The sequence below is a fragment of the Myotis myotis genome, unplaced genomic scaffold (genome assembly GCF_014108235.1).
Source record: "Myotis myotis isolate mMyoMyo1 unplaced genomic scaffold, mMyoMyo1.p scaffold_m19_p_9, whole genome shotgun sequence".
In the NCBI taxonomy this organism is placed as follows: Eukaryota; Metazoa; Chordata; class Mammalia; order Chiroptera; family Vespertilionidae; genus Myotis; species Myotis myotis.
The window spans coordinates 12,281,813-12,295,953 of NW_023416401.1; the positions used below are offsets into that span (position 1 = coordinate 12,281,813).

General features: G+C 53.9%; 1 protein-coding gene across 1 annotated transcript in view; it reads right to left on the minus strand.

Moving 5' to 3' along the window:
* Window positions 1-14,141, minus strand: part of RNF165 (ring finger protein 165) — a 78,142-nt gene that overhangs the window by 5,112 nt on the left and 58,889 nt on the right. Inside the window, exons 2-4 of the mRNA XM_036323718.1 lie at window positions 7,175-7,490; window positions 5,586-5,696; window positions 454-583 (exon numbers count right to left, since the gene is read on the minus strand). Coding sequence (XP_036179611.1) covers window positions 454-583; window positions 5,586-5,696; window positions 7,175-7,490 — 557 coding nt within the window. The remainder of the gene's footprint in view (window positions 1-453; window positions 584-5,585; window positions 5,697-7,174; window positions 7,491-14,141) is intronic.

Genomic DNA, 14,141 nt, shown 5'->3' on the forward strand with positions numbered 1-14,141 from the left:
CACCCCTTGGGTCTCTTATGTTCCTCACACCAGTCCTGTGAGATGGGCCAGGCAGGTGTCTTCACCCCATTTCATCCCATTTCACAGGTAAGTGAACTAACACCCAGGCAGGCACTGACGCTGAGAAATGAACTAAGCGCAGTCGTACAGGGTCCAGAGCCCACCCTGCTTGCTCTTAGCCCTGAGCCTTTCCCCACACCTGCAACTACCCCCTGCCACCCTCCATTGCCCACCCAGTCCTTTCAGCAGTACGAGCTTCTCATGCAACAGGTGCTCTCAAGTCAGAGAGGGAGTAAGAGTTGGGAGGGGAGGGGAGCAGTTGGCCTGCCTGAGAGCGAGACACACAGAGGAACAGGGCACAGGGAGTAGGACACAAGGGAGCTGCAGGCCTCAGCCCGCCAAGTCCCCCAACAGGCAACAGGAGTCTGTTCCTGGCAGAGCCCCCTCACTCACCATCTGCGTGGAGGAGGAGTTTCTGGGAAAGTGGTGCATTCGAGGCGTCGCTAGGTAATGCTGATAGTGCTGAAGGATGGGCCGCACCTGGAACTGAGCAGGGCTCAAGCTGGCGTCCACACTGAGATCCCTGCGGGGACACGGCCACATGAGCCACGGCGGGTGCGGGGGGGTGGGGGGGAGTACTCAGCCACGGGGTTACAGAAGGGACCTCAGACATCAAGCCCATGGTGGAGAACCAGAGTCACAAACAGCCAGAGCTGCAAGAAGCTGGACCTCAGTCACCCATCCCCTCTCTTTACAGACGGAAATGAGACTCAGAGAAGAGCTCTGCAAGGTCTGAAGGGGCTAGAACAGTCAAGACCTCATATAACCTTTTGAAACAAGTGCACCTAAGCACCCTTCCAGTTCACAGCACGCCCCCTGAGAGAAATGCTAAAAGAAAAATCCAGATAGAGCTGGTCAGGGATGCAGAGCAAAGACAAGGTCCAAATATAGTGGAGGGGGTAGAGGCCATACTTCAACCACTTGGAGCAAACAAGAGAAGAGGACCTCAGCTTCTGTGAGTCGGGGCCTGTTACCCTGGACCCCACCCCCACCCCACTCCTAAAAGTATAGGAAAATTTATTTTACTTAAAAATTGATCCATTAATGCAACTGAAAAGGAACCAGGGCTCCTTGGGGAAATGGATAATTTCAGGTCTGGAGCATAAAATGTGCAAAATGAGATTGAGTGAAACATTTTATCGTAACTGAAAACACTACCAGGGTCATGTCAAAACCATCCAGAAGAGGTGGAAACTGGCCAGAGTTTGGATAATTTGCATGTCCATGAGCATAAATACAATAGATTGAAACACATCAGACAGGTACAAATCCACAAGGTGAAGTGACCCTAAAGAAGACTGGCCCCTTTGAAGAATGCTAAGGAACCAACTCTGCATTTTGAAAACTAGTAAATAAAGTGGTGGTGGTGGGGCAGGGTGGGGTGGGGGGCGGACAACCATTTATCTTGTCTTTCTTCTATTAACTGTGCTTCAGGGTAGCCAAGTAGTTGATGAAGGGAAATTTCTCTGATAAAATTTTTCTGGCTAATAAATGAGTAAGGAATGATTGAACTCCTTTTTGTATGTCCTAAAGAAATAAAGGATCTGGCAGGCAAGGATCGTCAATGGCTACTAACATCTCAAAAGGAGAGACAACCAGCTTCTGCTGGAAAAAACAACACCACCTTTAAAGTATTTTTGCCAAAAAGTAAGAGCTGGACCAAAATCTGCTCAAACCTTGGCCTGTGGGGAAATAGGACACTGAGGCACATTGTAAGCGATACCACCAGAGTGTGACCAGCAGAATCCAGATCAGGGGAACTACAGAAAAAAGCACCTGATTTCTGCTTCCAGCCATGATACATCTATAATGTATATATTCCTAGATTTTCTATATATATTAGCCCGGATCCATGAAACAACTCCTGATAAGTATGTCCTTTGGGAAATAAGTTAAACTCTTTTTTTTTCCTTAAATATGTGGGGTGACATTGATCATATAGATTTTAGCTGTAGATTTCTATGATATCAGATCTGTATATTGCACTGTATGCCCGCCATCCAAAGTCAAATCTTCTTCCATCACCCTTCATCCCCTTCACCCCTCAAAAGTTAAATTCTTGGAGCCAGTCAGAAGCAAACTTAGAAATTTAGTAGTCCAGCCCCTGTTCCTTTCTTTCTTTTTCTTTTAAACTTCTCCTGAGGCTATTATTCCATTGATTTTTTTAGAGAGAGTGGAGGGGAAGGAGTTTGGAGGGAGAGAGACAGAGAAACATTGATGTGTGAGAGACATATCGATTAGTTGTCTCCTGCATGAGCCCCAACTGGGGCCAGTGGTTGAGCATGCAACTGAGATATGTGCCCTTGACCAGGAATCAAACCTGAAACTCTTCAGTCGGCAGGCCAGCGCTCTAACCACTGAGAAACCGGCCAGGGCTGGCCCCTGTTTCTTCAGACCTATCGTCGGCCTGAAAATTGGCCTTTCCCATGTTCCTTGGCTAGCCAGTTAGCGTCACCAGGGTTTCTGACCCTTGCCCGAGCCTATCCCCTGACCTGCATCGGTGAGGGAGTTCCACGGGGCACCCTCCTGTGGCCGAAACTCTGACTCTTTGCAGTCTCAGGGGACCCAGCCTAGTCAAAGCAGCAAAGACATGTCCAGAGAATTCTGCGAAAACAAAGTCGCAAGGAACTCGGAGCAGAGTTGCTCCAAATCCAAAAATGCTGAGTGGAGAAGCACCTCGGCCTTCGGGTGAGAGGGATGATCTGCCCGCGTTGGGCCTGGACAGGCTCTGGGATTCCCTCTTCTCATCTCATCAGAAGATGCCTTCCTAACCCCAGGATCCCTGAACAGCAGATGCTGCTCGGACCCCAAAAGAGCCTGGGTCAGGACTTCGGCCCAGGAGACGTCAGCCCTTGGAGAAGCAGTGCCTGCCGCCTTCCTGCTGTTGCCACTGGCCTGTGAGAACACGGCTGAGTTTTGAAAGGAGTCATAGAAACACCCCAAGGCCTGAGCCACCGGGTTGCTCAGAACGGTGCCCTGGAGATTTCCATGGACATTGTCTCAAAGCACCAGCTTTATCAGCTGCGTCTAAACGTCAGCCTCAACTTTGTCTTCTGCTGCCAGTGGCCTTGGAGCGTGGAGCAGTCTGGTTGCCCCACTGAACCTTACGTCCTTTGCACGGAGCTTGCTCAGAAAGTGTGAGCCGGGAGGCTGGGAGGCAGAGCTGCCTGCAGGATAGGAGGAGGCTCTTGTCCTCGCCCACCTTCCTTCTCAGGTCCAGGTGCCTGGATGTCTCCGCTGGGCAGGGCCAGGGGCGGGTGGTAGAGCCGGGTGCTGTCTGCACTGGGGGCCAGAGTTGGAACCACAGAGCCAGGATTAAGTCATAGAGGGAGCATGATAAGGATGGAGACGCTGGAGTGGTGGCTCAAGGTCGAGGTCAGGTTACCGGGCCAGGGTCAGAAAGGGAGCATGCATCCTGGTTGAGAGAAGCTGCTTGAGTAGAACTAAAATATCCTCAAGGAAGAGGAAAAGGCCGGGGCTAGACAAGGACAGGTGAGGTGTCTTAATTCCTGAAATAATTTAGGGTAGAATTCAGTGGTTTCTGATGCTTCTCTAACGGAAAAGGGGGTGGAGAGGGGTTGCAGACACATTCTCCCCACCTCCCCTCCAGGGCTCCTCGCGGAGGTAGGAGTAGCCCTCCTAGAATTCATTTCCTGCCATCTCATTTCCAGACCACGCTTCTCCTGGCAGGAGAGGCCTCCCTGGAAAAGAGGGGCAGGATGCCATCAGCATGATCACAAAAGGCCTCTGTCACTCACAGGAAGCTGGCCCTTGTGGAGCAGAGCTAATTACAAGGGAGGAGAAAGGGTCGCCTCCTCCTCTGGAAAGCGCTTCCTACTTGGGAAGTGGGGACTGAACAGGGAGAAAGGGCCCAGGAGTGGGCTCGGGTGGGCTCAGGACAGGGCCTCCCAGCGGCCCCTGCTGGGGCACGGACCAGCCTCTGGGCCTCAGTCTTTATGCTTCCCTAGACCAGTAGGGGTCAGGAATGCAGAGGGATTGAAAAGAGGGAGGAAGGGGAGGAGATTTGCTAAATAATCAAAGTGGCCAAGGGCAGTGCCCAGCTGCTCCTCCGACTTCTCTCCACTACTTTCACCTGGGTCACCTGTCCAGTCCCACTCGCCACGCAGGACCCCCTGTGTTTGCTCGGACCGCTCAGGGCTCCCTCTATGTGCAAGGGCTCTGGGTGCCCATGTGGGCCGGATTGAAATAGATTGGGTTGACGGGAAGCTGAGGGACAGAATTCAATCCAAACTGCAATTAAATCTCCCTGATTAGAATCTGCTAATTAGAAAAGGCTGCGCTGAAGTCGGCCGTCTGCAATCTGTCTTTATGGGGAGTGTTCAATTTGACAGAATGTACCTGAGAACCAGCAGGGGCCGGGGACAGCAGAGCAGGTTGAAACAACCATTTCCTGTCTGGGGAGCACCGTTGGCCGTCAATCAACCAGCGCTATCCTTTGGAATCATTCCTCGGTGCCCAGGCCTAGGTGCTCCCAGAGCAGTCCTGGACAGAGCCAGTCTGCGTGACTAACTGGCTGAGAAATGACACCACTGCACATCTTTTTGTTTAGTCTATCCTTCCCGTTGAGGTTTTTCTGTTATTTTGTATATATGTTTCTACATTCTTTAAAAAGAAGCTTTTTGCCTCAAAGTAAGAATAGCACAAAAAATTCTTGGATACCCTTCACCCAGATTCCCCAAGTGGTAACAGTTTACTATTTTACTCTCTTCCTCTCTCTTTCCCTCCCTTCCTACCCACCACCACCCCCCCACACACACACACATATACTTCTCTATGAAATTTTTTTCTGATCTAATTTAAAAATAAGTTTCAGACATGATGCCCTTTACCTCTAACTACTTCAGAGAACTGCACAAGTTTTTCAACAGTTTGGGAGTTCAGATCCAACCTGAGTTTAGATCAGCCCTCTCCTGAGCTAGAACAGAGAGTTTGGTGGGACCCAGGGTCCAAAACCAAGCAGCACTACATCCCAGGGCAACAAAGACCTCCATCCCATGTGCAGGAAATGGCAGGAAGTCTTCACAGCGGCCCAGCGCCTACACCACCTCAACCCCTCTCCCCAGGTTCTCCCCAGAGTCCTTGCCTCCAATCTGGCTGGCTGTCTCCTTGCTGGCATGCCCTGGGTCTTCTCTGTGGGCTCCTTGAGGTTCACCCTCTCCAGGAAGCCTTCCCTGACTCTTCTTTCTGCCCTCCTCCCAAGCACCACTGCTTCCTAGCCCTCATTGAGCTTAGCAAATGTTTTGTATCTCTGCCCCCACCTCCCCTGCAGGAGCAGGAGCCCTGAGCCTCATCTGGGAACATGGGCGCCCAACCACATCCGAGCTAACTGTCAGGACCGGACCTGGTGAGGACCAGTGGGTCCTGAGGGTGGCTGGGGACAGGGGCACAGCCTGGGGCGTGAGGACCAGGCCTCCCGCACCACTCAAGGGAAGGAAACAGAAACTCCATGGGTTGGGCAAGACCACTCACCCTCCATCCCTCTCCCAGGGACCAGAAAGACTCACCAGTCAGTGCCCTCAGCCAGATACCTGGGCTGAGGTGTCTGGAGTTGGTGGCCGAAGTCGAAGCTGGGGTAGAGTCGGTGGGTGTGGACAGACACGCGCTCCTGACTCCGCCTGCACCAGAAGGGAAGGAGGCCCATGGCGTCAGGGCTGCCCAGGCCAGCCCAGCTCCCAGCAGCTCTGAGCAGTCCCAGCCAGCCTACAGAGCAGGAGCTTGGCCCCTCGTCCCAAACTCTGAGGAAGCGTCCCAGCTGGACAGCAGCCAGGAACTCAGACATTCCTGTTCTGTCCGTCTGCCCACAGTACTGAGCCCTCTTCCTGGGTTTGTCTGCTGCAGGTCACCTGCCCCTCCTAGCTCCCTGTCTCCTCTGCTCCCTCTCCTACTTCCGTTGTCCTTGGTGGGCTGTCTTCAGGACACTCAGATCTGCCTCCTGCAGGCTCTCCCACCTCTGTGCACCCTCTGTTCCCCCCATGCTCTTCTCCCCTTGACCCTTCTTCACACTCTTCCCAGCTTTGACAGCCCAGGTCAAAGCCACCTCTTATAGGAAGGCCTCCCTGAACAACCCCAGCCATGGTGACCCCTCCTCCCTCTGACCCCACACCTCACTCACCCCTTCAGTTAGGGATGCTTATGGCCTTAGAGCTCCTCTAGCCAAGAGGTTATCAAAGTGTGCTGCAGCGCCCCTGGGAATCCTCCATAGGGGTTAGGAGCTCAAAACTATGTTCCTATCCTTCTATGAGGTTGTTTCCTTTTTCATTCTCTCACAAGTGAGCACTGGAGATTCCCAGTGACTGTGTGACATGTGATTTGCAAAAGAAGCCGACGTGAGAACACAGCTGTCTCCTACTAAGCCAGGCTTTGAAGAGATTTGCAAATATGTTCTAAAAAAGAAAAGGGGTCACTCTTCTTACCATATTAATATAAGTTTTCAAAAATGTATTATTGGTGTTAACATATAATGAGTTTGTGGTTATTTTTAAATGAGTTAATAAGTATTTTTTAAATTTCCGTTTTAATTTCTAATACGTATCAATAGTCCTAACCATAAACACAGAAGCTTGAGGACCACTGAGCTAGTCCAACTCTTTCTCGTGACAGTTGAGGCTCGTGAGGGAAGCGATTTGCCCAGGGTTCCCCGGCGCCTTCAGACCTTTAGGCTAGTGATGTCTGACTTTACTCTCCATCTGGTTCACAGCCGGTCTCTCCAACAGACCAGGGGCTCTTTGAAGGCAGGGTGGAACCAGCATGTCCTTTGGTTATTCCTTAGGGATCTTGGGGCTTAGAACCAGGTGACCAGGAAGCTAGTGGGGACATGGAGGGTGCCCAGTCAAATTTCCCACAAGGTGCAACCTTCCACGGCAAGCATCAGTGAGCACCAGCTGCCCAGCTCCCGTCCCTTACCTGGGCAATGTGACAGGGATGCACACTGGCTACCGAGGGAGCCCTGTGGAGTCCCGGCAGCTCCCACTACCTGAATGAATCCCTCTCATCTAACTGAGCAAACGCGGCCTGGGCACAGACCCACTTAGGGGCTGCGTAGTGACTGCCCTGGGTCCCACCCCAGCCCCACCGGCCACCAGGAAGCACCCACCTGGGGTGCGAGACGAGCCTGCGGTGCTGGGCTTCCAGGAGCTGCTGCTGCAGGAGGTATTGCTGGTGCAGGGCCTGAGGTAGGAAGGAGGGACCTGTGACATCCTGGAACTGCAGGGCGGGCAGCGGGGTCAGGGACTGGTGCAGGGCGCCGCTGTGCTGGTGGGCCGGGGCCATGTGGGCGCTGAGGCCCGGCTGTGACTGCACGGGGTGGGCCAGGGGGAAGTCGGGCGCGAGCTGCTGCGGCTGCAGGGGGCCCAGGTGGAAGTGGCGGCAGGAGGTAGCGTGCGGATGCTGAGACCTTTGAAAGGGGGCACCTGGAGAGGCAAGGACAGAGAGAAGACCCCGTGAGGACCAGCGCTGCGTCCCTCCCCCGCAGACGCCGCCACCGCCCCGGGCACCTCCTGCAGCTGCTGAAACTCCGGGCCTTCATGAGGACACAGCAAGGTCATTGCTTTTATGTCCATTTGGTCATCTTCAATACGCCAAGGAAAGGCCCGGGCCTTACATGTTGGAGGAGAGAGGGATGCTTTCTTTAATGAATAGATAAGCATCCTTTAAAAAATTAACACACTTGTAAAAGGGGCTTTGAGGTCCCTGAGGCAGACTGGCTTTCTTGAATTAGACTCCTCCCATGCAACCTCTGACCTCACCACCTTTCCTAATAGATGCCACACAGAGAACACTGCGTCCGGCTACCCAAGCTCTGAGCTCCCAGAAGCCTTGGCTCGCCAGGACCCAGCCCATGGGAACCCTCGTTTCCAGAGAGAAAACAACCAGAAGGTGTTTTCCATGCAGTTTTAAGAGAAAAACTAACCACCCCAATATAATTAAGCAATATGTTCTAAAATTATAATTTATTTAAAAGCAACCATTTCTAGGGATAAGCTGGGCTCAGGCAACATCTAACCGGGCCTCCGTTACTTTGCTAAATAAAATTGAGCTCGAGGACAAGCAGGCCTTACAAACTCCCCAGGAGCAAAGCTGTAGCTCCCGGCACTGCAGCCAGGAAGGTTTGCGGAGGCTTCTTGCTAAACACGCAGGTGCAGCTCCTCCCCAAACCCCGCGGGAATGAGAGCAAAGGGGCAAAGAGCAGACAAACAGACAAGGGCAGAGGGAATAGAGAGGTGACAAGAGCAGGCAACAGGTGTCAGCAGATTTTTGGAAGCTGGAAAGCAGATGGGGAGTTAGCAGAGATGAGAAACCAGAAACCAAGTCCTAACCAAAGGAATGGTCAGCAAGAAGCGGGGGCAGGATCTTGGCACGCATTCTGGAAGGTCAGGAATTGGAGGCGGTGGCTACTGTGGAAGGCAGGAGAGAGGGTGGAGCTGAGAACGGGATGACTAGTCATATGAAAGCAGTTTGGGGCTCCTCACCCTGTCATTTTGTGGGGAAGCTGAGCCAGAGAGGCTCCAATAGAGGAGGGCAGGGCGATGCACATGCTCAAACTGGAGGGTTAGGCGAACGCCTATGAATGGATCTTCGGAAACCCTGCCTCTTCTGCCACTGGGTTCTGAGAGCTGTCACCCAGGCGCCCCTCCCCTGCACCCTCCAGAGCCTTAGACTGGAAACTGGTCCCAGAAAAAGCTCTAGAGATGCTTCTGGTTGGGAGCACCCTAATAACATGGCTGGATCCCCAACTGGCCACTCTGTAATGAAGCCGGGAGACACTCATTCAGGGACCCCCGTCTCTCTGCAGCCCTGTGTCACGTGGGGTCTGCGAAAGTAGCAGATAATCGCTGTTCTATTTGGCCTCCAAGCCCAGAGGAGTGAAGTCCTACCGGTGGAATCTCTGGCCCATGACAAGCCAATGATCAGTGACGTTTGAACAACACTCACATCCCCAAATGCCCCTTCAATAGACAACCTACAATTTTTCCCATTAGAGTTACTCCTTTGGGTTAAAAAATAATCTGCCGATGTCCCCGATTAAACTAGTACTAACCATTTATATTTCCCCGGGGCTCAAATGCCATCGATTGCAAGGTTCACCAGGAGCCAAGTGACATTTTTAGGGAGTGGGGAGAAGGAAAGGTCTCCCAGAAACAGATAGACAAAGCACGAAAGTAACACGTCAAGTGTAAGACCCAAATCCGTTTCAGCACCATGAAGAAAAACACGTGCATCTTAGAATTCAGGAAGTGGATGGTGACTGCTGGCACCCCCTCAGAGCTGGCTGGGATCAGCACCTTCAGGCCGGGGGCCTGAGGGAGGTGGGGCAGGCTGGGGAGGTCCAGGTCAAGCCTCATGCAGCTGGGGCAGGGAAGCCCACAGGACGAGCCTCGCCTGATGCCCGCCTGGCACACGGGACGTAAGAGGTGCTCCACCGGTGCCCGGGCTCGTGGGCAGGGAGCCCAACAGACTGACAGCTGGAGAGTGAGGGATCAGGGGTGGGAAGAAACCACGGGGCTTCGCTGCAGGGAAGGAAAGGGAGAAGCAGAGGCTTGGGCCCAGGGCTTCGGGTAGGTGGTGGAGGTGACAGAGACGAGGTCCCGAGTCTCTAGAAGGTTCACTGACAGAGGGGAGATTTGAGTCTAGGCCTTCCCTAAAGGCCAACTGTCGATGGGAGGGAGAGGGCAGAGCCAGGGAACTAGGGCGTTTAATGAAGCAAGGGGACCTCCCAAGGAGGAGGGCGGTGCAGAAAGGGTCCAGGACACCCAGAGGACACACAGGGCCATCTGGGGTTTCCTCTGGCCTGGGGCTGAGGGGAACGGAGTCAAGGGGTGCCGAGGAGCCCCAAGGGGGCCTGGGCAGGAGCAGAGAGGAGCCAAGCCAAGAAGTCAGAATGTCAGAGACGGTGGCCCAGGCAGAGCCATGAGGCTTAACCAAGGCCTCTCCAGAGCTGAGAGCCTCCTCGGCAGCAGGAATATTCTAGCTGTCTTCTCATCTGAACCAGTGAGGTCACCCCCAAGTAAAGGGGCTTCCTTCTCAAGACTCCAGGGCTGAGAGCAGCCACCTCTGAGCCCTCGGGTGAAGAGAAAAGGGAAGAACAGGACGCATTGTGGGGCAAGGACAAGGGTGTGCACTTCCAGCAAAAGGCCGGCCCAGAGTCCCTATGGCAGGCCCACCCGTCAACCAGGGCCAAATCGCCCCCCTCCTCCCAGGGATGTGGGACCCTGGGAGAGGAGGGTGGGAACCAAACCCTCGGTCTCCAGGGAAGCCAGTCTGGCGTGTCCCATCCTCCCCAGGCCAGTTCTCAGGGTGTCAGGTTCCCCGCGGTCACTCAGCTCACTGACCCAGCATCACTCTCCCTCACAGGTGGAGGCAGAGCAGGCCTTGGGAAGGGGAGAGGGGCTGGGGGGAGGGCAATGGCCCCGGGATGGTGTGGGAGAGAGGATGGTGGGGGGCAGCTAGCTGGCAGGGACCGGGGACTGAAGGTGCAGGCTTGTCACTGCTAAGCACTTCCTCGAAGCGAGGGCTGGAGGCAGATGTTACTCCTTTCTGAACTCCAGCTCCCAAGTTGTGTAGAAAACCAGCCTTTTGAAAAGCAAATATCTGCCCACAAGAGGCCAGCGAGGAAGCCTCCACCACCAAAGCGGCTTTCAGAGGCAGGCAGAGTGGCCTATGTGAGGGCTCTGCCTCGAGGTCAAGGGGTCCCCCTCACCGTCAGCCCTGGACAGGACATCTCACTCTCCAGGCCCCGTTTTCTAGGCATGGGACCCACACTGATGGCACCGGGTCACACACCCGCTGACATCGCTCTGCTGCCTGGGGCCATGAACACCTTCAGTCCGGGCCCCTCATCTTCCCGGGAAGGTATTTGTGAACTGAATGCTGGGACAGCCCCCGGCTCCCACAGCTGGGCAGCCCGGACCCAGATCTCCTGCCTGTTGAGATTCACTTTCCCACTCGCCTCTCCCAGACCCCAGGGCCTCGCCTGCCTCCAGGCCCACAATGGCCATTCTCTGCCCCCTGGTCCTGCTACCCTACCTCGCTGGACAGTTGCATCCAGTCCAACCTTGACTCCCCAGGACAGATCTTAACTCAGGTGTAATCTCCCAGTCAGATAGACTGCCCTCTCCGCTGGACTGGTGGCATTTGCCTGTGATATTTGGCATTTTATTTGTGGACACATTTTATCTCCATTAATAAGTGGTTAAGGGGGTGCTTTCAGGAGTGCAGTAAATGTCCTTTGTTCTTAGAGGGGCTTAGGAATCTTCCAAGAGGGGAGGGAGGGGGACATGAGAGAATGGAAGAGGGGAGAAGGACAAGGGGGGCGGGGGGAGGAAAATGGGCAGGAAGGAAAGAAAAGGAAGAAAGACCTCCATTATCTTAAAAATGTTAAATATCAGATTATTAGCTCCTCAGGAAATATGGTTCTTCATGGGATCATCAAATATTCCAGCCGAACAAGGCTCAGAGATCGTGCAGCCTTCACTCTACGATGAGGACCCCGGGGCTGGGAAAGGTAGGTGGCTTGCCCAGTGCTCTCGGGTCATTATGTCTGAGTTGGGGCTGGAGTTCAGGCCTCCTAGGTCCCAGTGCTCTCCCCTCCCCTGCCATTTCAGGCCCCCCTTCCTCCAAGCACCCAGAGCCTCATATGCCCACACCCATGTACACGTGGTACTCCCAAAGAGAAGTCCTCCTGCCCAGAAACGGCAGCCAAGGCCCTGGTGGTCCCACCCGCCTTCTTGTTCCCCTCCCAAGCACCCCCAGGAGGAAGCTCATTCCTGCAGAAGGAAGTTACCATGAACTGGCAAGAGACCAGCTGCTGGGGCCCATGGGGAAGGGATTGGATCTCTTCTGTGGGAGATGCCAAGGAATGGCCGTGGTGAGGAAGAACGCATAGGCTCAGCCCGGTCCACCTTGGCCAGTGGCCCCAGGTTCCCTCCCTGGTCTAAGAAAATGCCCAGGTCAAGCCCCAGTTTTATGGAGGAGGCCAAAGTGTTTCTAGCCCATTGGGTGTTTCTGTTGCAAGGCAATCCTATGGGGCCCCTAGAAGTCCTCACGCAAAAGGCTGTGTTTAGGCCCTATGTTTCCCAGGGTTTAACTGATGAGAGAGGATGGAAGAAACTTCTGGGGTCCTGGCCCCAATTCCCAGCACCTCGAATTAACACGGACACGGTGAGCTGGACTCTGGTGATGGAGACCAGACTTGTTAGAGGACTCAGTGTCTGATATGAGAACGGCTGTGCTCAGGGAAGAGGAGGCCCCGGCCAGGTAATAGCTGCGGGCAAAGGGATTCAGCTCATTTTGGTAGATTTGGATCAACATAACGAAGACATTTCTTAGAATGTCACTGTGTTCCCCAAAGTACTTCATCACTGGGGATGCCCATGCGAGGCCAACTAACTGCCCAGCAGAGGAGTGTGGCTGGGCTAGGACACCCCCAGGTCCCCTTCTAAGCTCAGCATGAAATGATACAGATTCACTGCAACAGCCACCTTCTGCCTGATCATGGTTAGGCCAAGCTAGTCTATGAAGGCACAGAAATGCTGGCCTGGGTGATGGAGGAAGGAGGAAGGAGCAAGGTAGCAATGAGAGAGCAAGCCCGAGTGCTCAGGGCCCATGTCTGGAGGCCTGAGCACAGGTGCAAGGAGGAGATGCAAGCCACAGGCAGGTGTCTGGAGGCAGGCTCCCTGCTCCATTCAGTGTGGCCCCAGGAGCTTCCTCTACCCGCTGCACTGACACAGCTCAGCATTCCACTTCCTGCATCTCCTGAGCCTCCCAGGGGCCCACGCTGCCAGCCTGGGACACATGCAAGCTCCATGTGGCTAGATAACCCATCCTTTGTGATCCATCCCGAGGCAGGCTGCTCGGGGAGGCAATACAGGAAAGGTGGGGGAGGGGCATATCGTGGGGAGTCTTGAATGGTGGGACCAGGAGCCTGGGTACACTTCATAAGTTAACTGCTTGACTACAACCCAGACATATCAGAGATGATGACTATGGGGAGTGGGCCATTTGCCCAGAGCCCAGATTCCTAGGCTGTCCTTCCTTGCTTCCTTACCTACTCCAGGTAAATCTGTTTAATCTCATTTGCTACAGTCTGATCAACCCCAGAGACCTATTCCCTGGCTTGGCTCCTGGGCTGCCTGGGGTCTGCTTTCCTCTCTCCCCATAGTTTGGTTCCCTGACTGATAGATAGAGGACACACAGGCGGAAAGGAAGTGATATGGCCAAAGGGACCCCTCCTACCCAGAGCAGCTTTGTGAATGCTTCCCCAGGGCCAGCCTTTGATCTAAATGAACACCTCCACTTCTTCAAGGAACTGAATTCCAGGCTCTCATGACACTGATGTTCCATCCTAAGGAAGCCTCCTTGCCCATGGGCCTGAGACAATTAAACAGCAAACCTCCAGCAAGCAGCACAGGGCCAGTATTTGGCTCCACGGTCCAGGGAAGGGAGGAGGTGGTGTCTGCTAGGAAACCCCCGCGAGTAATAGGACTGTCATCCAGGCATTATCCATCCTAGAAGATATCTTTCTCCATCTAATGCCAATGAGGTTTATAAAAGCATTCGCACTGCAGTCAAAAAGCACATTTTATGGCAGGCTCTATGGTCAGAAGACCTCACTCGGTGAAGGCGAGACCTGGCTCTGTCTCATTCACCTGTAACCCTGGTGTCCGGCACAGACCTTAAGACGTAGCAAAAACGTGCTGGCTGAGTGAATGAATGGATGGATGAGTGAATGGAATGAACAGTTGGACATGTAGGAAGGAGCATCTTGCTAAAGCCTTGGCAGTATGCAAAACAGCTGCCTCCCAGCGATCAGCACTGGTTTGCGTGATGGCAGAGGAGCAAATGCAACCAAAGGAGCTGGAAACACTGCTGACAGAAAGACGGGAATTCTTTCAATGAGTGTCGGGGCCCAGTTGCAAGTCCAACATGGACTGGGGTGGCCCAGCCCACGAGATGGTCAGTGCGAATCACAACCCACTACCCCAGAAGTTAAAGCGGTTTCAGAGCCAGAACAGAACCCCCTGACCAAGGAAGGGTGGGGGGTGGTCTGCCTCGCTGATGGCCTT